General features: G+C 37.3%; 1 protein-coding gene across 1 annotated transcript in view; it reads left to right on the top strand.

Annotated features, from left to right (window-relative positions):
- LOC149161382 (bifunctional nitrilase/nitrile hydratase NIT4A-like) overlaps nt 1-25502 on the top strand; it is a 162254-nt gene that overhangs the window by 53554 nt on the left and 83198 nt on the right. The window contains exon 2 of the mRNA XM_089436980.1: nt 24405-24584. Within this exon, the coding sequence (XP_089293106.1) occupies nt 24405-24584 (180 nt within the window). The remainder of the gene's footprint in view (nt 1-24404; nt 24585-25502) is intronic.

Genomic DNA, 25502 nt, shown 5'->3' with positions numbered 1-25502 from the left:
GGCTTTGCCAGGACAGGATCTGAGAGAGTTAAATTGCATGCGGAGGCGTGTCAGGAGGTAGAAGAGCGGTGGCCGGAAGCAGGAGGGTAGCCACCGCCAAGCCTGCCTTTATAAATCGCTATTCTGAACCGATGAGGGGGGGGGGGGGAAACCAGAGAGGGGCAGCAGAGAACGAGAAGCATAAATTCACCAGGAGGAAACCGGGAGAAGGGAATTATCCATTGAAGAGCTTTAAGTGGTTTGAGGTTCTGGGCATGGAGGGACAGAGAGCCTCTGTGGAGAGCTTTCTGGATTGAGCAGCTAGGTTTGCTCAGTGAGGTTGGGTGGTATTGGCCTCTCGAAAATTGGTTCAAAACAGCCACGGCATCACCAGCAGCGGAATCGCCAGTTCAATAGCAGAATTAGCAATCAACTAGCGGTTCAGGTATGTGCAAATTACATTTTTAGGCATTCTTGTTTTCCAGTTTATGAGTATTTACATGTTTTCTGTATTTCGAATTATGGGCATTACATTCATCCTAGTGACAGAGTTGCTATGACGACAAGAAGTTTGCATGGAAGCTGATCAATTAAGGTATGTTTTGCAATTATTGATTATTACTGCCACAATATAGTGGTCTTGTTTGTAGGCACAGTTTTATATCCATCAACAAGACAGAGGGCTGAAGATAGATTGATTGAAAATCTCTGTTGGGTGGCCATAAGTTATCTCTTGCATTGATGTCATGAACAATCAAGGGAACTAAGGTGTAGTTGTGAAGATGGTTGCAGAAGCAGGGTTTCATCATCATATTTTGTGCAAAAGTTAGATTTGTAGATCTACCTGTGTATATTTGTCATAGTTTTGCTACAGTATGGTACAAAGGTTCATCTAGCAGCAGTAACAGGTTTGTGTTTGATTAGTTGAAGGAAGTTTGGATAAGGGTATCACTCTTTGCAGTGAAGAGTTTCATCTTTAATCACTGTGCAGCAAGGAGGATCTCTTCCAATCATCTTATAGCCATACAACAACACAGATTACAGTGTCCAACACCCTTGATAAGGGTTTGTCCTAGTTGGGTTTTAGTGTCACATCAATTGCACTAGTCTATTGTAAGCGAGCCATTATCCCTAGTACGAGACCCCACAAATTTTTACTCATTGTAAGTGGGTCATTGTCGCTGGTATGGGAGCCCACATTTTTGGCAAAAATCATTATCATTTTAGGGTGGTTGGGTGGTGCTAGGCAGGTGGTTGAAGTCGCCTTCAAGTTGGAGTTTGAAAACACTTTAGAATGGTAGGGTGGTGCTAGGGCAAACCTGAGCTTGCAAGGTTGTTGGAGCAGCATCCTTTCAACATTGGCTGATAAAACGAGGGTGCTAAAGCGTCCATCCAGTTTGAGCTGGAAAATTGAATGCTTTTTTGAAGTACTAGGGAGTTGGGGCTTCCCTTTTCAGTTGGAGTTGAAGCATTTGATTTACTCATAAATTCTTAGAGAAATGTTAGGTGGTTTTTGTCGCGGAGGGGGTTTCCACCTAAAAATTCTTGTGTCTATTGTCTACTGCTTCTTTATGTTTTGAATTGATGCTAAAAGATTAATTAATGCTCGAAAAAGATTAATAAGTTACTAATTTCTAAGAAACACTGATTCACCCCCCTTTCAGTATTTCCATCACAAGCAATTATCCTCATTAATCAGATAGATAGGTCGAATTCTCGATATTTGTTGTTATTTGGAGACCTGGTTCAAAACTATTTTTATTTCATTGCTTATTAAATCTCAATTCAAGGATAGTTGGAGGACCAAAATGTCTCTGCCTCGCCCAAGCATCCCTCCTCATTAATCAGATAGATAAGCCGACTTCTCGATATTTGTTGTTATTTGGGGACTTGGGTCAAAACTATTTTTATTTCATTGCTTATTAAATCTCAATTCAAGGAGAGTTTGTAAAGTATTTTTTGTAGCATGACGAACACCAAGGATCTAATCCATTGGCTACCATTTTGGCAAACAAGTTTGTGATTTTTTGACATCAATAGGAAGATACTTTTTGACATTAAAAGGATTTTATTGGTGTCCAACTAGTGACCATAAAATTGGTCCACGCGATTCAAAAGTACAGCTAGTGTGAATAATAATGGGAGTGCAAAAGCAAATTATATCACTACTTTAGTAAAAGCAGAGAAAGAGCTAGCTAATTAATCAATAGAAATGCAAAAAGTAGCATAGATACAAAAGTGACAAGATCAAAACCATGCCATGGATACGATGTTGCTATCAAGGCATGATGGGACACAAAGTAGAGTGGGGAGAAGAAGAGGATGGCACCCAATTTGAGTCATCAACGATTGTGAAGGGACCAAAGTATTTCCTAATGATGTCCTTTGTTGAATATCTAACGCTGAGAGGGCATGGCCATGTAATATTAGAGGGAGCCCTGGATTGATGAGGTCCATTACTCTTAAAATCCAAGGTTGAGGTGTAGAATCTCCAAATTGAAGACCAGTTACAGGGGAGAGTCTAGAGAACAATACTGCATGTAGATTGTTATAGGGTTTGGGACCTTGGGGCCTGTTAGAGATGGTTTGTTTGGTGGTCTAGTGGAATATGCACTAGGATATAGAATAAGAGCTTCTCAAGAGGTGCTCCTCCAACTTGGTTCCATGAAGGTGACATAGTTGACATGTCCTCTTGGGGTGGGGAATGTGGTTCTCAACCCAAAGTTGATGGGATCCCTATTTGAACTGACCAAGGGGGATCCTGAGGGTGTGCATCTAATGTCTACTGAGGCATACTTAGTTCTAACATTAATACTATTAATCTTGTATGCTTCTAGAATTTTCTTCAAGCTAATTTTAGCAAGAGCTACCTTGGGAGAAAGATAGAGCAATTTTAGAAAAGGAACTCTGTTGTTTTCATTAGCCTTTAGGTTTAGAACACATCCATAAGCACAAATACATAAGCATGAGAGTAGATCATTAGTGCCATCCAAGTTCTCCATCCTTTTCTTACTATTGAATCTTCTTGTCTTCTAGTCTTATAGTTTGAGTTTGAGAGCATCAACTAGATATCTTTGTAAATCAACCAGGTTTTGAGCAGTGATTTTCAGGTTTTGTCCTCTTCACTGTTCAGTTCTTTGGCACAAGCTTTGATTTTATCTATATCAAAGCTAGCTATCTTACAACTCTGATTAATGAAAGCACGTTTGTTTGATTTACAAGGTTGTTTACTATTAAGAATTCTTTTGTAGCTCTCTTCGCTTTATTGTCTCAACCTTGGGATTTTTAGATAGGAAGATTGACTTTGTGAATACCTCAATGATCTGCATCTGCAGATACAACCACCACGCTGTCGACATATTTCTTGAGGGCATGCTTATCTAGATGGAATGACATTATAGCCTTCCAGATGACATAGTTGGATGCTTCATCCAACCTATCCTAATCCCTCAAGCCACTGGTTGCCATTTCTGCCACAAATAGAAAGTCGAATGACCTGCTCTCTCCTTTGTGATGTTGCTGGGCTAGCTTACACACTCCCTATTGGAGCTAGTAAAACTACTGCCCCTTACTGCTGCTCAACTCTAGAGAATTCGAATTCCTTGGCTAGGAATTCTCCGAGGAAGAAATTCCCTCAACTGTGCTTCTCTTCTCTCTTCTGATGATTTTCTGCCCAACAAACTGCCTATAGAAAAATCTGCATCCCACCAGCTCCTCCTCATGTTGAGGCTTCACCGCTACTCCCTCTGCCCCGACAAAAGCTCAATGTGGAAGCCCTTCTCTTTGTCGACTCACTCAGAGAGACTGCCTCGAAATTTCAACGTTTCGGCTAGAACTGTGTAAACCCTCTGGGGTTTCGAACTGCTGCCTCCTGCAACTTTTCAGTCTCCCTCTTCTGCTCAGCGCTGGGTTCTTTGGAACGACTCTTCTTGTTCCATTGCAACTCTGATTCCATGTGAAAATTCCTAAACCAGAATCCTTAGTGCAATAATTGATGATATTTCTCCTACTTGTTAGATTTACATGAACAAGTTATTTATAGTTTCCTATGGAAAATATTGAAATACATACACTGCAGCGTTCACTTAATTAATTTATATGCAGAAACAAGAGACTGAGCAGGAAAGAAAATACAACACAATAACACCATTATTTTTGGACAAATGTCCCTGGAAAAACCCAATGTGGGAAGATTGGTGCAACAAATCTGAGGGTTTGTTATTATTAAGCAGTAGCAAATTCTGAATACATCTCTGAATACCTCACGAGTTATTCAATTACAGGGAGAGAAACATTGGCAGAAAGATTTGTGAGATTACCTCACAAAATCACTGAGAAAAATCCTGGCTGATCCGGTTACTGGATGAGGTGCCTCTGGCAGGCCCTGCGTTGCCTCTGCGCAATCCTCACGCAATCCCTGCACTGCCTCTGCACAGTCCTCACGCAGTCCTCGCGTCAACGCCTCTAAGCACTAGGTCACCCAACCAACTGATCGGTTTGTTGCCCGGAGTCACTGCTCTCAGCCTCCCGGTCTCACACCCCGGCTCTCGGCTTCTAAAACTGACTCTGCTGCAAAATTTCAGACTCTCTCTCACCCTCTGCGCTGCCTCTGCATGGCCTTGCGTCAGCGTCTGCGTGAGAGCTGCTGGATCACTCTCTGCTGATGATTCTCCGGCTAAGAAATTCTCTCTCTCTCTGTGGATGCTATCCCTGCCCCTCAACTGCGCGAAATCTACTCGATCATAATTTCCTCCTGAGAACTTCTCACTTCAGAAATTCGATCTCTTGATCTATTGATGTGTTTTCCAATGCCCATCAAGCTTCCTCTTATAACCCTCTCGTTGATCAATCAATAACCCATATTAGATCCTAATCAATGGCTAGGATCATATTGACTTGATATCCACCTTCTTCTAGAAGTTTCACCCACAATTTTGTTGGAAATACTGAGGGGGGGGTGAATCAGTGTTTCTTTTCAATTGTTATTTTTACCAGTGAGATCACTTATATTTAGAACACAAAATGAACAATAAAAATAAATGATTTTTTTAATTTCTTCTTTGCAATAAATCAAGTACGATATATGTAGGGCTCCAACTCTAGATGAAGACACCGATCTTCAATCTCCCAGGCTCCAACCTGTATTTGCTAAGCACCGACTTGGACTTCCAAGGCTCCAACCTTGTCAATTTCTGAGGCACCAACCTCAAGGGCTCCAACCCTATATGTGGTTCAGGCTCCGCGGTTCCATGCCTTGACTGCGGCTAATTGCCTTAACTACGGCTAATTGCCTTAACTGCGGCTTCTCTTCTATGCCTGCGACTCCATCTCACTGCAGCTACCTCTTCTATGTCTTTGACTGCAGCTCCATCTCACTGCGGCTACCTCTCACTGCGGCTACCTTATGATTGCGGCTTCATCTCCTCAAGACTACGGCCCCATCTCATGCTAGTTCTACCTTTTGCGTTGACCCTTCGTGGGTATTTATAGTGATGAGGGTTCTATATGTGAGCCGACATAACTTCATGAACCGATGTGTCTTTATACCAAGTCGACATAACTTGTATTTATATATTTAATTCATATTTTGGGCCGATATGAACTTCCTTTAATGTTTTCGCTTGCAGACTTCTTGTGCTTGTTATTGAGGCATTGATCTTAGTCTTGGAGGGCCGCTACACTTGTTGAAGACTTGTATGCATTTACATGCACTCATGACATGATAGAAATAAATCGTAAAGACATTAAGAAGAAGTCTTTGGCCTAGAGACACTTCTTGCTCATGAAACCCATGTAGCAAGATTACAAAAATAATTTATTTCCTTTTGTTACATCAAATACAAAGATCATGTCATTATGAAGATTGAACCTAGTTCCACTTTTTTCAACATCCCGGACTGTAATTGGTCTGAGGAATGTAGTATATACACAAGTCCGAGGTACTGTAGGATAGTTCGAGGGTATAAGTCTTTGTAGCCACAATTTTGAGCCCTCTCTCATATGTCTAATCCCTTGTAATGGGTCTTTTCTTCTACTCCGAGCCTCCAATGTGTCATTGTTCAAAGATCTGCACTTCTTCAGCTTCTTAAATGACAACCCGATCACAGAAGTATGCCCAAACAATGTTTGATAATGTGCTCCTCAACCTCCTTTTAATTCTGTGCTCCTTCTTTGAAATGATCACCGAAATTGTTGAGGAGAAATGCAGTCCGAACTGTATATATAGTGTTTTTTTGCAAGCCAAAGCGAAGAGACACGTCACTGTATGGAGGCCGACTTGAAAGACAAGGTGCAGGTCGGCTCACTGTCAAAAATATATTTTTTAACTTGAAAATTCAATATCTCACAAACTATTTGGAATTTCGGGGCAAGTAAGGGCTCATTGGAAAGAGGAAAAAATCCTCTTTAAGATGATCTAGGTCCCATGTTGAAAGATTGCCTCCAAGTTGCCCAATTTTATTTTTCTTTGAAATTGTCGTCAAATTTTGTGCATAAAATGTTTAGGACAACAAGGGCTTCTTCTTTGTCACCAAGTGTTTTTAAGTGAGGCCTCCACTTGTTATGTCTTTAATCATCATGTCATCAAGTGATCTCCAATTCCTTCATTGTCCATGTCATCAAATGTAATGTCACCATATATGTCATCATGATAGTGCAGTGATATGTCATTAACCATATGCAACATTCATCAATTTGTTAGAGCAAGGGCTAGATCATCACAAGGAGAGCTTCTTCATCAAGAGTCACTATGAGCATCAATAAGACAGACTCCTTCATCAAGAGTAAGGACATCATCATGATTTCTAGGGATTCTTCATCAAGAGCAAGGATATAAGAGGTTATGGTGTCTTCATGGTTAATTCAAGGACATCTAGGACATTATGAACAATAGGCATCTAGGACAAGACTTCTTCTTAGTGAATTGACATCATAATGGCATCATTAATAGCTTGACATCTTTATTAATGGCATCCTTATCAAACAAGAGGGACTTGTCATCATGAGCAAGGACATCATCATAATATGCATGAGGTTATGATATCACAAGAATATTTTCCATCCCAATAGTACCATATGGACATCAATGACAACCTTGATTAACAATCTGCCCCTTTGTCATTGATGGCAATATTCTTGCCCTTCAACATTCTCTCCCCCTTTGACATCAATGACAAACGGGGTGCCCAAGTACTCCCCCTGTCAAGCTTATTTTTTTTCATCATATTTTCTTTATCAATAGTAGTTCTTCATAGGTATGTTACTCCCCCTGTCATGGTGCTCTTCCTTTTGGCAATGTGGTTCATGATAGATGTGTTTACATTTCTTCATTTGATGAACCAACTCCCCCTGCCTGCATAAACCCCTCTAGCTTCTTTAGATAAGAAAGATTTCTGCGTTGTGATCAAGTGGAAGAAATCTTCAACAATAGTCCATCGAATGGTGCTCTTCCTTCTGGCAATGTGGTTCATGATAGTGTGTTTACATTTCTTCATGTGATGAACCAACTCCCCCTGCCTGCATAAACTCCTCTAGCTTCTTTAGATAAGAAAGATTTCTGTCTTGTGATCAAGTGGAAGAAATCTTCAACAATAGTCCATCGGATAAGTAAGGAATCATGTTCTTCAATGGATTTGCTCCCAAGAGATGATCTATCAAAAGATGATTGTCCATGTGTGACTCATCAAGAATTTCATAGGGCCCATTCACGGATAGCTTCTGCAAGAATGATTAAGAATCATAAGCTCCCCCTAACAGTATGCATGGTCTCCTTTGGCAGAGTCTCATTATCAAACACTTGGAATATCAAGGATGACTTCATCAGATCAACAACATGTGTTGTTGTCTGGAGTGTCCAAGAGACTTTCAGATCCAATTTGCTTCTTTCTCCATATTTGTGTAACTTTCTTTTTTGTCTTGGTTGTCATGGTTCTAGCATGTGTAGGGACCCAAGTCGAGTTACAATCACATGCCATATGTCCAAAGTTATGGCAATTGAAGCACTCCATCTTGTTTATGAATGAGTAATCATGACTTTTTCTTGCACACTTGCTTCTAGGAGATTGACAGGGACCATTATATTTATCTTTGTGATATGCCCTACAATCTTTTGCCATGTGCCCAAAATTTGTACAAGAATAGCAATAACCAAGAAATATACTTTGGTACCTAGGAGATGAAAATTTCCTTGATGTACTTCTAAAGTCTTTTTGCCTTGGGATTCTTTGATGATATTCATTGCCTTTCGTATTCTGGACACCATCTGCAAGTCTCTTTGGAGTAGGATTTCTTCCATAATTGTCTTGACTCTTCTCCTTGCCTTTGCTGGAACTGGGAGCATCAACATTTCTTTCTGGCTTCCTCACATCCTTGTTGTTTGAAGCATTATCATTCTTGCTTGAGGATTCACCTACATAGCTAAGACCTGATTTATCAAGGGGAGACCTTTGATGACTTAGGATGTCATCTAGGGTTTGAAAACTTTTCAAGTTCTTATTCAGCAAGTCAACTTCCTTTTTAAGAAAGACAATTTCTTCCTTCATTTTCTTGCATTCTTCATCCTTCTTTGATAGAATGATCTCCATTTCTTCCTTCATCTTGGTTGCTTCACATGATTGGGCCTTAAGAGAAGTGATTTCTGATCTTAACTTGGTGATGTCATCATCCTTTTCTTCTAGTTGGCATATCATGGTGTTTCTCTCCTTTTCTACTTCATCAACTTGTCCTTCTATGAATGCCAAAGCTTCCATCACCTTCTCAGCTCCTTGTGCTTGTTTCCTTGCTTCTTCTAGTTGAGATCTAAGGGAGGAGACCTCTTCCTTGTATTGACCAATCTCTGCTTCAAGTTTGTTCAAGCTCTTGAGTCTTTGTTCAAGGTGGCTTGACAAAGTTTCTTCCCTTTTCTTTGCCTTATCCAATTGATTTGTCATGGATATGACTTCTTCATGATGCTTTCTTTTGTTTTGATGAAATTCCTCCTTAAGTTTGGTGAGCTCCTCATCTCTTTCTTGTACTTGAAGCTTGAAAAGGTCAACTTCCTTCCTTGTCTTGTCCTGGTCACCATCTTGCGCTTTCTTCTTAAGTTCCTCATTTTCCTTTTTCAAACTGTTAATCTCTTCCATGGCAGCTATAAGTTTAGTCAGGAGATCTTCTTCAAAGCCTTCTTTGCTTTCTTCTTCTTCTAGGTCTTCTTTGGCCTTGATGTCATCATTCTTATTTTCAGCTTCCTTGATGGGTTATGGATTTCCTTCTTGCTTTCCATCATCTTCTTGACTAGAGGTCATGGTCAATGCTCCTTTTGAGTGAAGGTCATGAAGTTTGTCCCATATATCTTTTGCTGATGACAAGGTTGCGGGGGAGCGCCCCCCCCCTCTCGCTCTTGCTCCTAATTCGTGCTCCGAGCGAGAGCGGCTCCGGAGTGCCTCGGGAGCGCGCTCTCAAAAACGCTCCCCGAGGAGGGAGCGTTTTCGAGAGCGCGCTTCCTAAAATAACGCTCCCTGCCTTTTTGGGAGCGTTTAGCCTTTTTTGCAGTAATGTTTCAAATGCAATTCTTTTTTGAAAGAAACAAATAAGTTTTGAGTGGGGCAGCTTAGTGATCAAGCCTATGGCCCTAGTATTGATTTGCAATTCATGGTAATTTTAAATTCTTAAAGTAAAAGATGAAAATGAAGATTAAGTCATCCTTTTACTTAAATTTTTAACATTACCATGAAATGACTCAGGATGTTTGAGAATGGTTCCGACCTCATTGTATTTCATATGGAGAAAGTAGAATTTTAGATTTCATTCAAAATCTAGCAAACTTATCAATTTTTCAGGATTTCAGAATTGGGGAATTGTGATGTTTCCATTGAATTTTGTCATGTATTAGGGTATGGAACTCGTATTTAATCAAGAGCACCAATCCCTCTATGTACCTTGGATGTTAGTGACATTGGTTGTCGAACTCTTCTATCATGACCCTCCTAAAAATGTACGCATCACTCAAACAAAATCTTGACTTGACATGGTATGCTTTTTCTAACTTATGTTAATGCTTAGAGCGTGATATTGATGACAAAGATCCCTATGCAGATCCAGAGTAATGACAAAGATACCTATGGGTATAAATGCTTAGAGGGTGATATTAATGACAAAAATCTTGATTTTCCAACAAGACTAAAAAATTAGACATTTCTTGTGGTGGCAAGGGGCCCAAGCATAAGCAATAGATAATAGATTTATTTGTCTTTTCTAGTTTCTAGTAGATTTTATAACTATTGACTCTTTCATATTTATTATTATATTTTTTTAAACAATATATGACAATTTAAGTTTGAAGTTGGCAATTATAACTCATTAGTAATGAATTATGAATATGATGCTTCATGAAAGTTGAAAGTTGTTTCATTTCATTTCATTTTATAACATTTCATTTCATGTTAGATATTATTTGTTGTAATGGTTACACTTAGCTTACAAGTACAACTTTGGTGATCAATGATGATAAATGTTATATATTGAATTTTGAAAGCTTGAAACTTTAAGATTGATGAATCATGAGACTCAATATGTTGTATGTCACTATTTTACTAACTTGTGGACGTGGTTGATGAAGATTATAACTTCTTGATGATTATTGTTATATGGTTCAAAACTTCAATCTATGTTTTTAATCTTTTTTATATCTAATTCATTATTCTACATGTTTTTGTTGACATATATGCATCAAAACATAAAAAATAAATATATATATATATATATATATATATATATATATATATATATATATATATATATTATATAAAAAACTCTCGGGATTCGCTCCCAAACTGGGAGCTTCTGAAAATGTCGCTCCTGCTCCCAAGTAACCTTGGCTGATGAACATTTTTCCAAATTGGCTTTTATAGAATTTGGTAGCCCATTCAAAGTTGTCTTCATTGCTCTTGTATTGTATTCCTTGGATTCATCATCCATCGTGCTATCAGTAATCACTAATTCCCATACTCCAACGCCTTGAGCCATTAAGAAATTTCTCATTCTTACCTTCCATACATCAAAGTTTCAATTGAACACTGGAACTTTCTCAAATTGATTGTCTTCAGTTTTCATGGTTGAGGAAAAGACATCTTTAGGAGAATTGGAGGCTTTCTTCCTTGGCTTTGCCATTTGTGTTCTAAGGATCAACCTTCAAGCTCCTAGGCTTTCAGTGAAGGTACTGGCTCTGATACCAATTGTTGGAAATACTGGGGGGGTGAATCAATATTTCTTTTCAATTGTTATTTTTACTAGTTAGATCACTTATACTTAGAACACAAAATGAACAATACGAATAAATGCTTTTATTAATTTATTCTTTGCAATAAATCAAGTACAATATATGTAGAGTTCCAACCCTAGATGAAGACACCAATCTTCAACCTCCCAGGCTCCAACCTGTATTTGCCAAGCACCGACTTGGACTTCCAAGGCTCCAACCTTGTCAATTCCGAGGCACCACCAACCTCAAGGGCTTTAACCCTATATCTGGTTCAGGCTCCAACCTGGTTTCTTGAAGACTCCGATCCTCTAGGGCTCCAACCTTATCCTCCAAGGCATGAACCTTGGCTTTTCGAGGCTCCAGCCTCTTGGGCTCAACCCTTAACTTCACTTCGTCAAGATGTATTTGGTTTTACTTCATGGCTCCCAATGTCTTCTATAACGAACCCTGTCAATCTTCGCTTAGTCTTCACTGTAGTCTCTACGTTACGTCATCAATGACAAACTTGATTTCTTCACATGAAGGTGTCTTCGCTGTCCTTCATGGTACTTGTTGTAACATGCATTGTTTATTGTTTATAACATTCCTTTTTCATTTTTGAAAATACTTTAAAAAGGAGACAAAGCAAAAGAAATGATTTATCAAAAGCCAAAGGTTATATGGGCACACATGCACACACACACACACACACACACACACACACATATATATATATATATATTGCAAACATAACTCTATCAGAATCAAAATACAAAGGGAAATGAAGGAAAAGAGCGCATTTTCGAAGAAAATAAGTGTTAAAAGGACCGGACCCGAAATATTACATGCTACATTTTAAAGTTCGGCGGGTCCGTGTCAGGGATGGTGGCATCACAGATAAACGCCAACTGCAATCAGCGATTGGGTACCGGACCCGAAAACTTATATGGCGTATTTTATAAGAGCGACAGGTCCGAGATAATGTGAAACACTTATGTTATATACATGTGACCCCGTCGATCGCGATATGCGATAAGGGTTGGACCCGAACGCATATATATCCTATTTTAAAGCCTGGCGGGTCCGCCCTTTATGCATATATATGTTGATAAACGTCGATTGCGATTTATTGATTCTAGACCCGATATTTGATATATTGTATTTGATAATCCCTCCCGTCTGATTATATTATGAGTCATAAAGGTTTATGTGATATTCGTATATATTGCATTGACGTAGTTTTATATAAAGTTTTATTATAATGGATTATAATAGAAGGGTCGGACTTGAAAGAAAATATTTATTATATTCTAAAGGTCGGCGGGTCTGCCATATTTGTGTAGCACTTTTATATATATATATATATATATATAACATGCCGATTGTGGGCTTTACCCGATAGTGATATATGTTGTGTTATATCAAAACTTGACAGACCATTCGATCTGAAAAGATCAACGGTGGAGTTGAATTGGCGGGAAGGATGCCTTGGGAATTGTGCTAAGTCTGTATTGAGAAGGAAAATACACCTAATCATATATTTTCATGATAAACACATAATTCCAAAGCTGAGTGCATAAGTTAAGTTCCTACAGGGGTTGGGGGTTGATTGCGATTTGCAATAGAAGACGATAAAGCGCTGAACGAGCAGATTTGATAGTTATAAAGCCGGATGTTTCAGATTAATGAGAAACGTTAATCTCGCTTTGTAATGTGGAAAATTAGGGATTAGAGCCGGGGTTGAAAATGAGAACAGATCTGATAAATATTTCTTGGCATTTTGGCCAATCAGAATGCCCAGGATTAATTGCATTATGGTTAAGAGGAACTAAACATCATTAGAGTGTTCACAGAGGAATTCGACAGCAAATCAACAGAACAAGCCATCAGTTCTTCTAAATTCAATTTTGTTTTGTTATTTCTTGTTCTTCGAGGTGTTTTCACTCTCTATAAATTCTGTAACAGTTTTATTTCATATAGTTAGAAAGTAGTTAGATAGGTTTCAGAAATCAATCACTGTTCCACAATGTATAAAAAGTGGAAAATTTACTAAGAAAAGGTTGGAATTTTGGAGAACCAGGCCACTGTATTTCTGATAACATCATTGATTAATAAAACAACTAGAAGTTTCTAGGAGTTGTTACATATAATTTGTAAGTTTCACTATCATGTGTCATGCAATGTTTTCTTCTTTTTAAGTGTAGTAATGAAGCTGCAGGGTTAAATCCCTTAAAGAGCGCTCCTATACTTAAAGTCCTCATTTCCCTTCTAAGTTATAGATAGTAGTTCCTGTGAGAGATCAACATATTGTCTATGATTTATTCCTCATGATCGTAATTCCTCTAAGTTATAGATAATAGTTCCTGTGAGAGATCAACATATTGTCTCTAACTTTTCTTTCAAACTTTCCTCATTCATCATTTATATTTAGCAGCAAATGGCATTCTGAGAAGTTCTGATCATACATGTAATAAGAGTCTAAGGCCAAGTTTTCCAAGTCCTTTATTTGGTAATTTAATAACAATAAGTGATAGTAAATAATCTCCATTAATGTCTTAAGCACAATTTCCCTATAGCCAGGAAATTGGTTTCTTAAGGAACAAAATTAATTGGCGCTGCTGTCGGGGAGAGAAGAGAAGAAGGTTTTTCCCTGGGTTTCAATATTTTCTTCTGGTTGTTCCGTGAGGAGGAAATATTTGGCTGTTTTGAATCAAAAAAAAAACTCTGGCTTCAAGAAGGCCCCATACAAGATTAGATACTTCACAAAAGAAGGCTCAAGCTTTTTCAGATCCTGAAAGACTGTTTTCAAGGAGGGCTAGAAAGTCTAGGACCTCAAATAGACCAATTCCTGTATTGTCTGCATCAAGCAGCAACTTATTTGAACATTCCTCTGATATAGGGTCATCTTTTTCATCATCTGCATTTCAAGAACCTAGCTGTCAAGATCAATCTTCTGAGTTTGTTACTTTTCATTTGCCTGCTGTAATTATTCAACCTCAACCAATAACCACATTACCTCCTTTGCACAGTCCATTTGCATTTCAATCAAGTTCCACATCTGTAGGTAATCAAAGTTTAGTAAACATGGCAGCCCCTGCGTTCCTATTCAATAAGTATGCACCTCTTCAACTACCACAGCCTTACAATCAAATGCCAGAGGATTACCTCAAAAGTCTTCCTCATTTTCAGGAGAAGATACACAAACAATAGAGAATCATATAGTAGTATTTTGTAATTTTACAGAAAGCCTAAATGTTGAATATTAAGATGTCGTTCTAAGACTCTTTGTTCAGTCCCTGGATGGAGAAGCGAGGAAATGGTTCAAAGGTCTTCCCAATAATTCTATTCCTTCTTGGGAAGAGATGGAACATGTGTTTATTCTGAGATGGGGAGAAAAAAGAGACCATGGATATTCATTAACAAAATTTAATGCCATAAAGAAGAAGTCTGATGAAACCGTGGCTGAATTTGTCAGAAGATTCAACAAATTGTACAATAGTCTACCACTAGAGATTAAGCTTCCTCCTGCTAGTGCAAAAATCACTTTTGCAGGGGCTTTTGAATCAAATTTTGGATTTACATTAAGGGAAAGGAGAGCTCCAACCCTTGATCAAATCCAAACAGATGCTTTAGAGATAGAAGCGAATCTGGTGGCTGCAGGAAAAGCACCAGAAACACAGCTTTCCCAAGACAAGGGAAAAGCAAAGATGGAATCCTCCCAAAGTCAATCATTGGAGGATATGTGTAATATAATTAAAACCATGTCAGATAAGTTAAATAGATTAGAGTTAGAAAACAAGAACTCTCAGAGACAAACACAGTTTAATAAGAACTTTAATCCCCAATTTAGAAGGCAACCTTTGCAAATTTTGCAAAAGGAAAGAAAAGATCAAAATCAAATTCAAGCACCATTGTACATAGAAGCAGATCCTGGTGAAGAACAGTCTGAAGATCAAATTTCTACATTATATGCAGTTGATGAAGATGAACTTGGCATTGAAGGAGAATGAAGTAAGCTGGACTAAGGAAGCTAAAGAATCATTTTCCAGAATTAAAGAGGCATTGCAGGCAGCTCCAGTCTTAATCAGCCCTGATTATCAAAAGCCTTTCCAAGTTTTTTCATTTGCCTCATCAAGTTCGATAGCAGCTGTCTTACTGCAGAAGAATGATGAAGGGAGAGAGCAGCCAGTTGCATTCTTCAGTAAGATTCTTAGAGATTCTGAGCTGAAATATAATATTCTCGAGAAGCAGGTGTATGCCTTGGTAAAAGCCTTGAAAGCTTTTAGAACTTATGTGTTGCAGTCCCAAATCGTTGCTTATGTGCCTAATGTTGCAGTGAAAGATATATTATTATAGTGAGATATAGAAGGCAGGAGAGGAAAGTGGATTGCCAAGATCCAAGAGTATGATTTGGATATAAAACCTACAAAGTTGGTAAAAGGACAAGGGTTGGCGAAAATGTTAACAAAATCAAACTTTCAGGCATTGGGAATTAATTTGTTGGCACCTATAAATAAAAAAGCAGCTGAAGAAAATGAAGGAGAGCAAGACCTAGGAATGAAAATCAGGTATAAATTCTTATGTTCAGAATGGTATAAACATATAATTAATTATTGGTGCTCTCTTTCTTGTCCTCAATCTTTAGACAAAATAAAGTATAGGGCGCTAAAGATCAAGGCACAACCATATGCGATTGTAGAAGGTAGATTGTACAGGAAGGATCCCGCTGGAATTCTAGTACTATGCTTAATAGAAGATGAATTTACAGAAACAATCAAAGATTATCATGAGGGGTTTTGTGGGGGGTATTACAGTGGGAAAGTAACTGCACACAAGATTCTTCAAGCTGGATTTTATTGGCCTACCTTATTTGGTGATACCTATAAGTTTGTTAGAAGTTGTAAAAAATGTCAGCTTTTTGCTGAGAAGAAGAGATTAGCCAGATGTTGTAACATGCATTGTTTATTGTTTATAACATTCATTTTTCATTTTTGAAAATACTTTAAAAAGGAGACAAAGCAAAAGAAATGATATATTGGAGGCCAAAGGTTATATGGGCACACACACACACACACACATATATATATATATTGCAAACATAACTTTATCGGAATCAAAATACAAAGGGAAACGAAGGAAAAGAGCGCATTTTCGAAGAAAATAAGTGTTAAAAGGACCGGACCCGAAATATTACATGCTACATTTAAAAGTTTGGCGGGTCCGCGTCAGGGATGGTGGCATCACAAATAAACACCGATTGCGATTAGCGATTGGGTACCGGACCCGAAAACGTATATGGCGTATTTTATAAGAGCGGCGGGTCCGAGATAATGTGAAACGCTTATGTTATATGCATGTGACCCCGCCGATCGCAATATGCGATAAGGTTTAGACCCGAACGCATATATGTATCCTATTTTAAAGTCCGACGGGTCCGCCCTTTATGCATATATAGTTGATAAAAGCCGATTGTGATTTATTGATTCCGGACCCGATATTTGATGTATTGTATTTGATAATCCCTCACGTCCAATTATATTATGGTCATAAAGGTTTATGTGATATTCGTATATATTGCATTGACGTAGTTTTATATAAAGTTTTATTAGAATGGATTATAATGGAAGGGTTGGACTTGAAAGCAAATATTTGTTATATTCTAAAGCTTGGCGGGTCCGCCATCTTTGTGCAGCACTTTATATATATATATATATATATAACATGCTTATTGTGGGCCTTACCCGATAGCAGTATATGTTGTGTTATATCAAAACTTGACAGACCATTCAATTTGAAAAGATCAACGGTGGAGTTGATGGCGGGAAGGATGCCTTGGGAATTGTGCTAAGTCTGTATTGAGAAGGAAAATACACCTAATCATATATTTTCATGATAAACGCATAATTCCAAAGGTGGGTGCGTAAGTTAAGTTCCTACAGGGGTTGGGGGCTGATTGCGATTTGCAATAGAAGACGACAAAGCACTGAACAAGCAGATTTGATAGTTATAAAGCCAGATGTTTCAGATTAACGAGAAACATTAATCTCGCTTTGTAATATGGAAAATCAGGGATTAGAGCCGGGGTTGAAAAGGAGAACAGATTTGATATATATTTCTTAGCATTTTGGCCAATCAGAATGCCCAGGATTATATAAACTAAAGACATTGCATTATGGTTAAGAGAAACTAAACATTATTAGTGTTCATAGAGGAATTCGGCAGCAAATCAATAGAACAAGCCAACGGTTCTTCTAAATTCAGTTTTGTTTTGTTATTTTTTGTTCTTCGAGGTGTTTTCACCCTCTGTAAATTCTATAACGGTTTTATTTCATATAGTTTGAACGTAGTTAGATAGGTTTCAGAAATCAATAATTGTTCCACAATGTATAAAAAGTGGAAATAAGAAAAGGTTGGAATTTTGGAGAACCAGGCCACTGTATTTCCGATAACATCATTGATTAATAAAACAACTAGAAGTTTTTAGGAGTTGTTACATATAATTTGTAAGCTTCACTATCACGTGTCATGCAATATTTTCTTATTTTTAAGTGTAGTAATGAAGCTGCAAGGTTAAATCCCTTAAAGAACGCTCCTGTACTTAAAGTCCTCATTTCCCTTCTAAGTTATAGGTAGTAGTTCTTGTGAGAGATCAGCATATTGTCTATGATTTATTCCTCATGATCATAATTCCTCTAAGTTATAGATAATAGTTCCTATGAGAGATCAACATATTGTCTCTAACTTCCCTTTCAAACTTTCTTCATTCATCATTTATATTTAGCAACAAATGGCATTCTGAGAAGTTCTGATCATACATGTATTAAGAGTCTAAGGCCAAGTTTTCCAAGTCCTTCATTTGGTAATCTAATAAAAATAAGTGACAGTAAATAATCTTTATTAATATCTTAAGCACAATTTCCCTATAGCCAGGAAATTGGTTTCTTAAGGAACAACAGTACTCAAAACAAATATCTCCAAAGTCACCTCATGATTGCTTCAACGCATTATAATCTCCAATAATATCTCAAAGATCAGCTAAAACTTCTCAACAAGATGTCTTCAAATGGCTGCAAGACAAATCTACAAAGGCTTCTTCAATATGCTTACACACCACTCTTAGAGTGTTCCTCAACAGGCTGTCAAAACTTGAAGTGTTCTTCAATTATGCTTCAATATAGGATTAACCTTCAATCAAGACTCAAGTGTGCTTCACACAAGCTCCAAGATCTGATCTGCTATAAATCCACCTTCAAAAGGTCTTCAATGTGCTACAAGAAATAGTGCTTCAAGATCTGAGGTTTTAGAAACTTTCCACAACCTGAGCTATCCGAGGTCTTCACTAAGCATATGTCTCAATATCCACCAATGTATAGTCCCAACACCACTGGTCAAGGTCTGATATTCTGCACTTAGTCCCGAGCCTCCAAGTCTTCAATCTGAGCCTAAGGTTTGTTTACAAGTGTGACTGTCCGAGCTGCACTAGACTGTGTTAATATATCATGTTACAAGTCTGGGGTGATGACAAATCTGAGGTGAGGTCTTCTTTCAATGCTGTGACTGCTGGTCTGAGCTTTTTTAATGAGTTTCCCCACAAATCTGACCTTTCAACCGAGCTACAATGATGACTGTCTTGGCTTATTTCTTACAGGTCTGAGGTTTAGTAAAGACTGTTCTTCAAGGATATCGAGTCCCTACAACATATATCCAAGCCCTCACCTTCCACTGTAACTGTCTATGGGTTAGTTTACCATAGATCCGAGCTCCTGTAGGCCTGTTCCTGAGGTCTGTAACCTGTTCCGGACTGTAATTGGTCTGAGGAATGTAGTATATACATAGGTCCGAGGTACTGTAGGATAGTCCGAGGGTACAAGTCTTTGTAGCCACAAGTTTGAGCCCTCTCTCATATGTTTGATCCCTTGTAATAGGTCTTTTCTTCTAATCCGAGCCTCCAATGTGTCACTGTTCAAAGATCTGCACTTCTTCAGCTTCTTAAATGACAACCCAATCACAGAAGTATGCCCAAACAATATTTGATAATGTGCTCCTCAGCCTCCTTTTAATTCTGTGCTCCTTCTTTGAAATGATCACTGAAATTGTTGAGGAAAAATGCAGTCCGAACTGTATATATAGTGTTTTTTTGCAAGCCAAAGCGAAGAGACACATAAGACAAGGTGCAGGTCGACTCACTGTCAAAAATATATTTTTTAACTTGAAAATTCAATATCTCACAAACTATTTGGAATTTCGGGGCAAGTAAGGGCTCTTTGGAAAGAGAAAAAAATCATCTTTAAGATGGTCTAGGTTCCATGTAGAAAGATTGCCTCCAAGTTGCCCAATTTTATTTTTCTTTGAAACTGTCTTCAAATTTTGTGCATAAAATGTTTAGGACAGCAAGGGCTTCTTCTTTGTCACCAAGTGTTTTTAAGTGAGGTCCCCACTTGTTATGTCTTTAATCATCATGCCATCAAGTTATCTCCAATTCCTTCATTGCCCATGTCATCAAATGTAATGCCACCATATATGTTATCATGATAGTGTGATGATATGTCATTTTCCATATGCAACATTCATCAATTTGTTAGAGCAAGAGCTAGATCATCACAAGGAGAGCTTCTTCATCAAGAGTCACTATGAGCATCAATAAGTTAGACTCCTTCATCAAGAGTTAGGACATCATCATGATTTCTAGGGCTTATTCATCAAGAGCAAGGATACAAGAGGTTATGGTGTCTTCATGGTTAATTCAAGGACATCTAGGACATTATGAACAATAGGCATCTAGGACAAGACTTCTTCTTAGTGACTTGACATCATAATGGCATCATTAATAGCTTGACATCTTCATTAATGGCATCCTTATCAAACAAGAGGGACTTGTCATCACGAGCAAGGATATCATCATAATATGCATGGGGTTATGATATCACAAGAATATTTGCCATCCCAATTGTACCATATTGACATCAATGACAACCTTGATTAACAAGTTTATATTAATATCCTTTAATTATTTTAATTTGCTAAGTTTAGACTTAGCGTCCCATTAAAAATAATAAATTATTTTAATAAAACTGTCTCTACTGTCTCTGGGTGGAATTTCTCAAAAAGATTTCTGGGTATTGGAGAATGCATGTGTCTAAGCCTCCTTGCAAATTTTGAGGCTTAGAGCACATCCGATGCTACCCCAAATCAACAAACAGGGTCGAAGTTGCAGATCAAATACATACACAGGTCCAATGATTTTGTGACAAATGTTCACGCTCAAGGTATGGTAATCTCCCTCCTTGTTTGATGTTGTTTATTAGTGGATGGTTGTCCTAGTTTTGGACGGTATTTGGAGCAGTCAAAAGGAACAGTTTTGGGAGGGCTGTAGTGACTTGCTCCAAGCCCTAAGTACAACCTCTTGAAGGACAAAGAGCAACTATTAGAAGGGCAGAAGGAGAAAGGTCAAGGGTTGATTCTTTGAAGGACAAAATAAGACAGCCAAGTGGACCAGTGGCTCCAAGATACCTTGTCCAGAGCCCATATGAGGATGGTTATACATAGATGACTTGGGAGGACGAGCACATCCCTCTTTGATGCCAACGCTTGTCCTTAGAGGCCACCACATGACTCCCACTTGCTTGAAAAGGGTGACGTAGAGCCTCTCTTGGATGACATCATGGTAAAGGAGGCATCTTTTGGAGATGTACTGTAACGAATAAAATATATATAAATAATGTAAAATAATGTAAATGATAATAAGCATAAATAATTATTAGTTAACTAGTAATTATGCTGAAGAGGCATGTCTAAATGAGACATGACTCTTCATGAAGAGACACTTGCTTGATATATAAGCAAGCCTCTCGTTCTCATTGTAATCATTATCATCATTCTTATTCAGACATTTAATATATAATATTTATATCCTCAATGGATAATTTCATATTCCAGGTCTTTTGGAGTAATTAATTTGTAGAAGGAACTTTGTTCGTTTCATTTAGTATCAGAGCAGTCGACCTCTAGTCGCTCCACTGCTACACAGAGTTGTGTTCTTCGATCCAGGTCTTTGACCGTCAAGTTCATCAACATTGTTGTCGTTGAAGCGTTTCGCTACAAGAATTTGGAGTTTCTCCATTTCACTGTCAACCATTTGGCCATTCAAAAAAAAAATATAGAAAAAAATCAAATTCAAGAAAAGAAAATAATGAAAATAAAATAAGTACATACAAATATTATAAAAAAAGATTTAAAAGATAAGAGGGAATCTTTCCAAGTATATTTAAAACTTTTACATGGAGAAGCCCGTTTTAGAAACAACCCATGGTAATTGCCCATGGTATTTTAAAAGTAAAAGAAAAAAACAAAAGGGATACAAAATCTCTTTACGTGAAAGGTAAGTTTTACTTTTTACTTAAAAAGTATGGTGAACATCGTGACCCTGTTATATGAAAAGATGTGACCTTTATATTTATTAAGTGTGGTGACATCATAAAAGTTTAACTTTATATTAAGTGTGACTTTTATATTAAGTGTGGTGACATCATAAAAATTTATATTAAGTGGGGTGACATTAAAAAGTTATCAAGGGAGTAATTAAGTATATAAAAAAGGGACCAATTTATTATTAAAAAAAGAAGTGAAACTATTATTATTATAAGATAATAAAATTATTTTGAAAAGGGGTCTTAATATAAAGAAATACATACATATATAGAGGGCAATAATATAAAGGAGTATTTTTTTTAATAAAAGGGTATTTAAATTTTTAACAATCCACATTAAAGGAGAATATTTGAAAAATATATATAGAAGAAATAAGGGATATTTTATAATAAAAATAGCTCCAGTTGACATATTGTTTACGTAAAAACATCAACGCAAAATGGAAACTAGTGAGGGAAGATTTCCTACAACCTTTAGTAAATGTGTTAACACGCTATTTAAAATCAAAGGATCATTCGCATGAAGAGATATCATAATCTCTATTAGTGCCGCTGAAAAAAGTAATTATGTTAGTCCTAAATGTGCTAACCAATTGGTGATTTCTGAATCAAATATAGTGGAAACGAATATTTTTGGCACATGTAACAAACAATACGACATAAGCAATCTACACCTAAATATTGGAGATTATACTTTTACCTCACAATTCACCGTGAAAACCTTATGTTTTAACGATAGTGACATTGTTTTGGGATCACCCTGGATGGAAACTCTAGGTTCCTTTATTCTAAATACAAAGAAGAAGTTTTTAACATTTTCTTACAAGAAGAAGAAAATAACGCTACAAGGTTTTACACTAAAACCAAATTCAGTAACACAAGAAGATATCTCAAATATTTCAAAAGTAATGTCTCAAGAAGGTAAAAAGGTATTACAAAATATGCAAAAAGAAACTGACAAAATCAATGTTGACAAAAATGAAGAAGTTTCTCGATTTAAAAACCATAGCGAAAAATTACTGTCGCAAATTAAGAAACTCAAGAAGGATAAGAAATCATTAGGAAACAAGGTACAACAACTTATCGAGAAAGAAGCATCAAATGTAGGTATTCAAGTTGATGACAAAACAACAAATACTGATTCAGTGAATGTCACAACTCAGGAAGAAGACAAGCAAGTTGAAGAAAAGACGCGCTTGGATGTTGTAGTTCAAACAATTAACTTCCCAAGAGAATGTTCCATAACCAACCCAACAACATCTTTGCCAGAAAATAAAAATAAAAATTGCCATGTGCCCAATAAGGGAAAATCAAAAAAAGGTTCCCTATCGGCATCCAAATCATGAGAATAGACGAGTCAACCATGTTACATATTTGAACCATTCAGAACCGAATCAACAAACTGATGTTCCAGATAATAGTAATGTAATCTCAATCCAGTCTTATGCTGACAAGTCGTTACAAAATTCCAGTGATCAGAATACTATACAGAAGATTAATCTCGGATGGTCTGATCCCTTCTCAGTGCGACAATTTTGTTTGTCACTTAGAAGATCATATCAGCTTGTATCGACGAAGATGACTGTTCCGAGACAGAAAGACTTTCGAAGCAGAAAAAGAGATCAAGCCTTTTTCATTGACAAGCTTTGAGGACAAAGCTTTTTGAGGAAGGAGGCAATGTAACGAATAAAATATATATAAATAATGTAAAATAATGTAAATGATAATAAGCATAAATAATTATTAGTTAACTAGTAATTAGGCTGAAGAGGCATGTCTAAATGAGACATGACTCTTCATGAAGAGACACTTGCTTGATATATGAGCAAGCCTCTCATTCTCATTGTAATCATTATCATCATTCTTATTCAGACATTTAATATATAATATTTATATCCTCAATGGATAATTTCATATTCCAAGCCTTTTGGAGTAATTAATTTGTAGAAGGAACTTTGTTCGCTTCATGTACACATGCTTGAAGAGTGCTCCTGGACCCTTGTCTTGGTTCCTTGATGCCTTATTTCCTATTTTGAAGGGTGACATCATGGTGGAGATTACTTTGTCCCATGCGTGTGGGTTATCTTGACATTTTGTTACGTTTTAGAGCTATTTCAGGGTTGGTTTGTGACCTTTGACCTAATTTAATGCTGAAATAAACTTTTTTTGGGTTTTTGCTTGGAAAATTAGTGAAATAAGTATTGGTTACTCTCATATAAATAGCGGGGAGTCTTATTCACTTGATCATCGTCATTAATGATCATGCTTCTCTCTTGCTAGAAGTGTACATGAGCTTTTGCCTCTTTTCTACTTGGATGCAATATAGCTCTTTGGCAATGTATCTTGAAGAAGGATTTTTGCTTGAAAAAGGTTTTTTGGGATTGATTGAAGAGATTCTGGTGGAAATTTTGTAAGTTTATTGCTTATCTTCTATATTTTGCATGCCATGTTATGTGAATTAGGGTTTCTTTATGTGCCATGTATAAAAATGCTCTATTTATCTTGAAATGTTGATTCCTTAAGTCATGTAGTAGGTGCTTTTTGTTCCAAGTACTGACATGAACATGGCATTGAATGTGTATGATGTCTATAATTGTTGATGTTGAGAACTGAAGTGGCAGCCTCTATGTATCCAGATTTGTATGTTTTAATGTATGGTTTGAAACATGAGTATCATAACTTATAATTTTCTATGTTTAAGCTCTGTATCTCTACTGCTTTGGACATTTGGTTCAATTGACTGGCTCACTGATTTTTATTATTGTCTCTCATCTTTTGAGCAGATAAAGCAGAAAGATTGATAGCAGAAGGTGCTTCTTATGGGTCACAGTTGCTTGTGTTTCCTGAAGCTTTTATTGGTGGCTATCCTCGAGGTTCTAATTTTGGTGTTATAATTGGAAATCGCTCTTTTAAGGGTCGGGAGGAGTTTCGTAAATACCATGCTTCTGCTATTGATGTGCCAGGTATATATTTTCTCTTCCTTCTTGCCCAAAGTGTGGGTTGGTTTACTACTTGCCTCAACTGTGTCATTAGAATTATCAAAGTTTGGAGAGACGTGAATCCACAGTCATGTAATGTATATTCTCTAAGGGCTACTTGTCTTTCTCTGTTATTCATTTAATCAATAATGTACATAAGGTTATGTGCTACTGCTTAGTTCCCTCCTTTTGTGCAGTCAAGTGCGCTGGGGAGTTATGATGCTAGTGTGCTAGAGAGAGAATAACCCAAAGTACAAGTGTGCTACCTAAGAGATGCACAAGTGGTCATAAAAGAAAGAAATGCCAATCGCAAGAGAATGTCAAACGTGTAGCTTCTTTTAGGCATAAACCACTTTGTAAGAAAGACCAAGAAGATCACAAGATGATACAATACAAATGAGAGTTGTGGTGTGCTTATACAGAGCTCAAGTAGGGCACTACCCCCAAGAGGGTTTAATGAACCTACATGTACAAGTTTGACTAGTCAGCCTTAGCCACGACTTAGAATTATAATAAATGATAATAAGTGATCAAAGGATGGCCTTAGCCATGATTGCAAATATATTCATAATACATGTGAGTGTTCCATAGCCACATGTGAATATTACACCCATAATCCAACATTAACAGGCTCCTCGGAAGTTGCAACTCTTAAGGTATGTTTGTAAATGCTTTTACACAAGGAACAAACATAATATTGTTATATTCAAGTTAGTAAACTAGGCTCGCCACTTACAAAACTTCTAAAAGGCATATTGTCTGGATCCTACATATAGTGTCAATGATTAGAAGTTTCAAAACATTTGTACAAGATGTTTTCTCTATGTTGTTTTTTATTTGGACCATTCTACAGCTGGGCAGAATAGAAATTTACTCCAAACACAATCTTTTACAATACATGTG

Source organism: Pinus tabuliformis, chromosome 5_2 (assembly GCF_031772625.1).
Source record: "Pinus tabuliformis cultivar Carrire ecotype Pingquan chromosome 5_2, CPIR1, whole genome shotgun sequence".
Classification (NCBI taxonomy): domain Eukaryota; kingdom Viridiplantae; phylum Streptophyta; class Pinopsida; order Pinales; family Pinaceae; genus Pinus; species Pinus tabuliformis.
The sequence above is the reverse complement of the archived record's forward strand: the minus strand, read 5'-3'. Positions and strand labels throughout refer to the sequence as shown.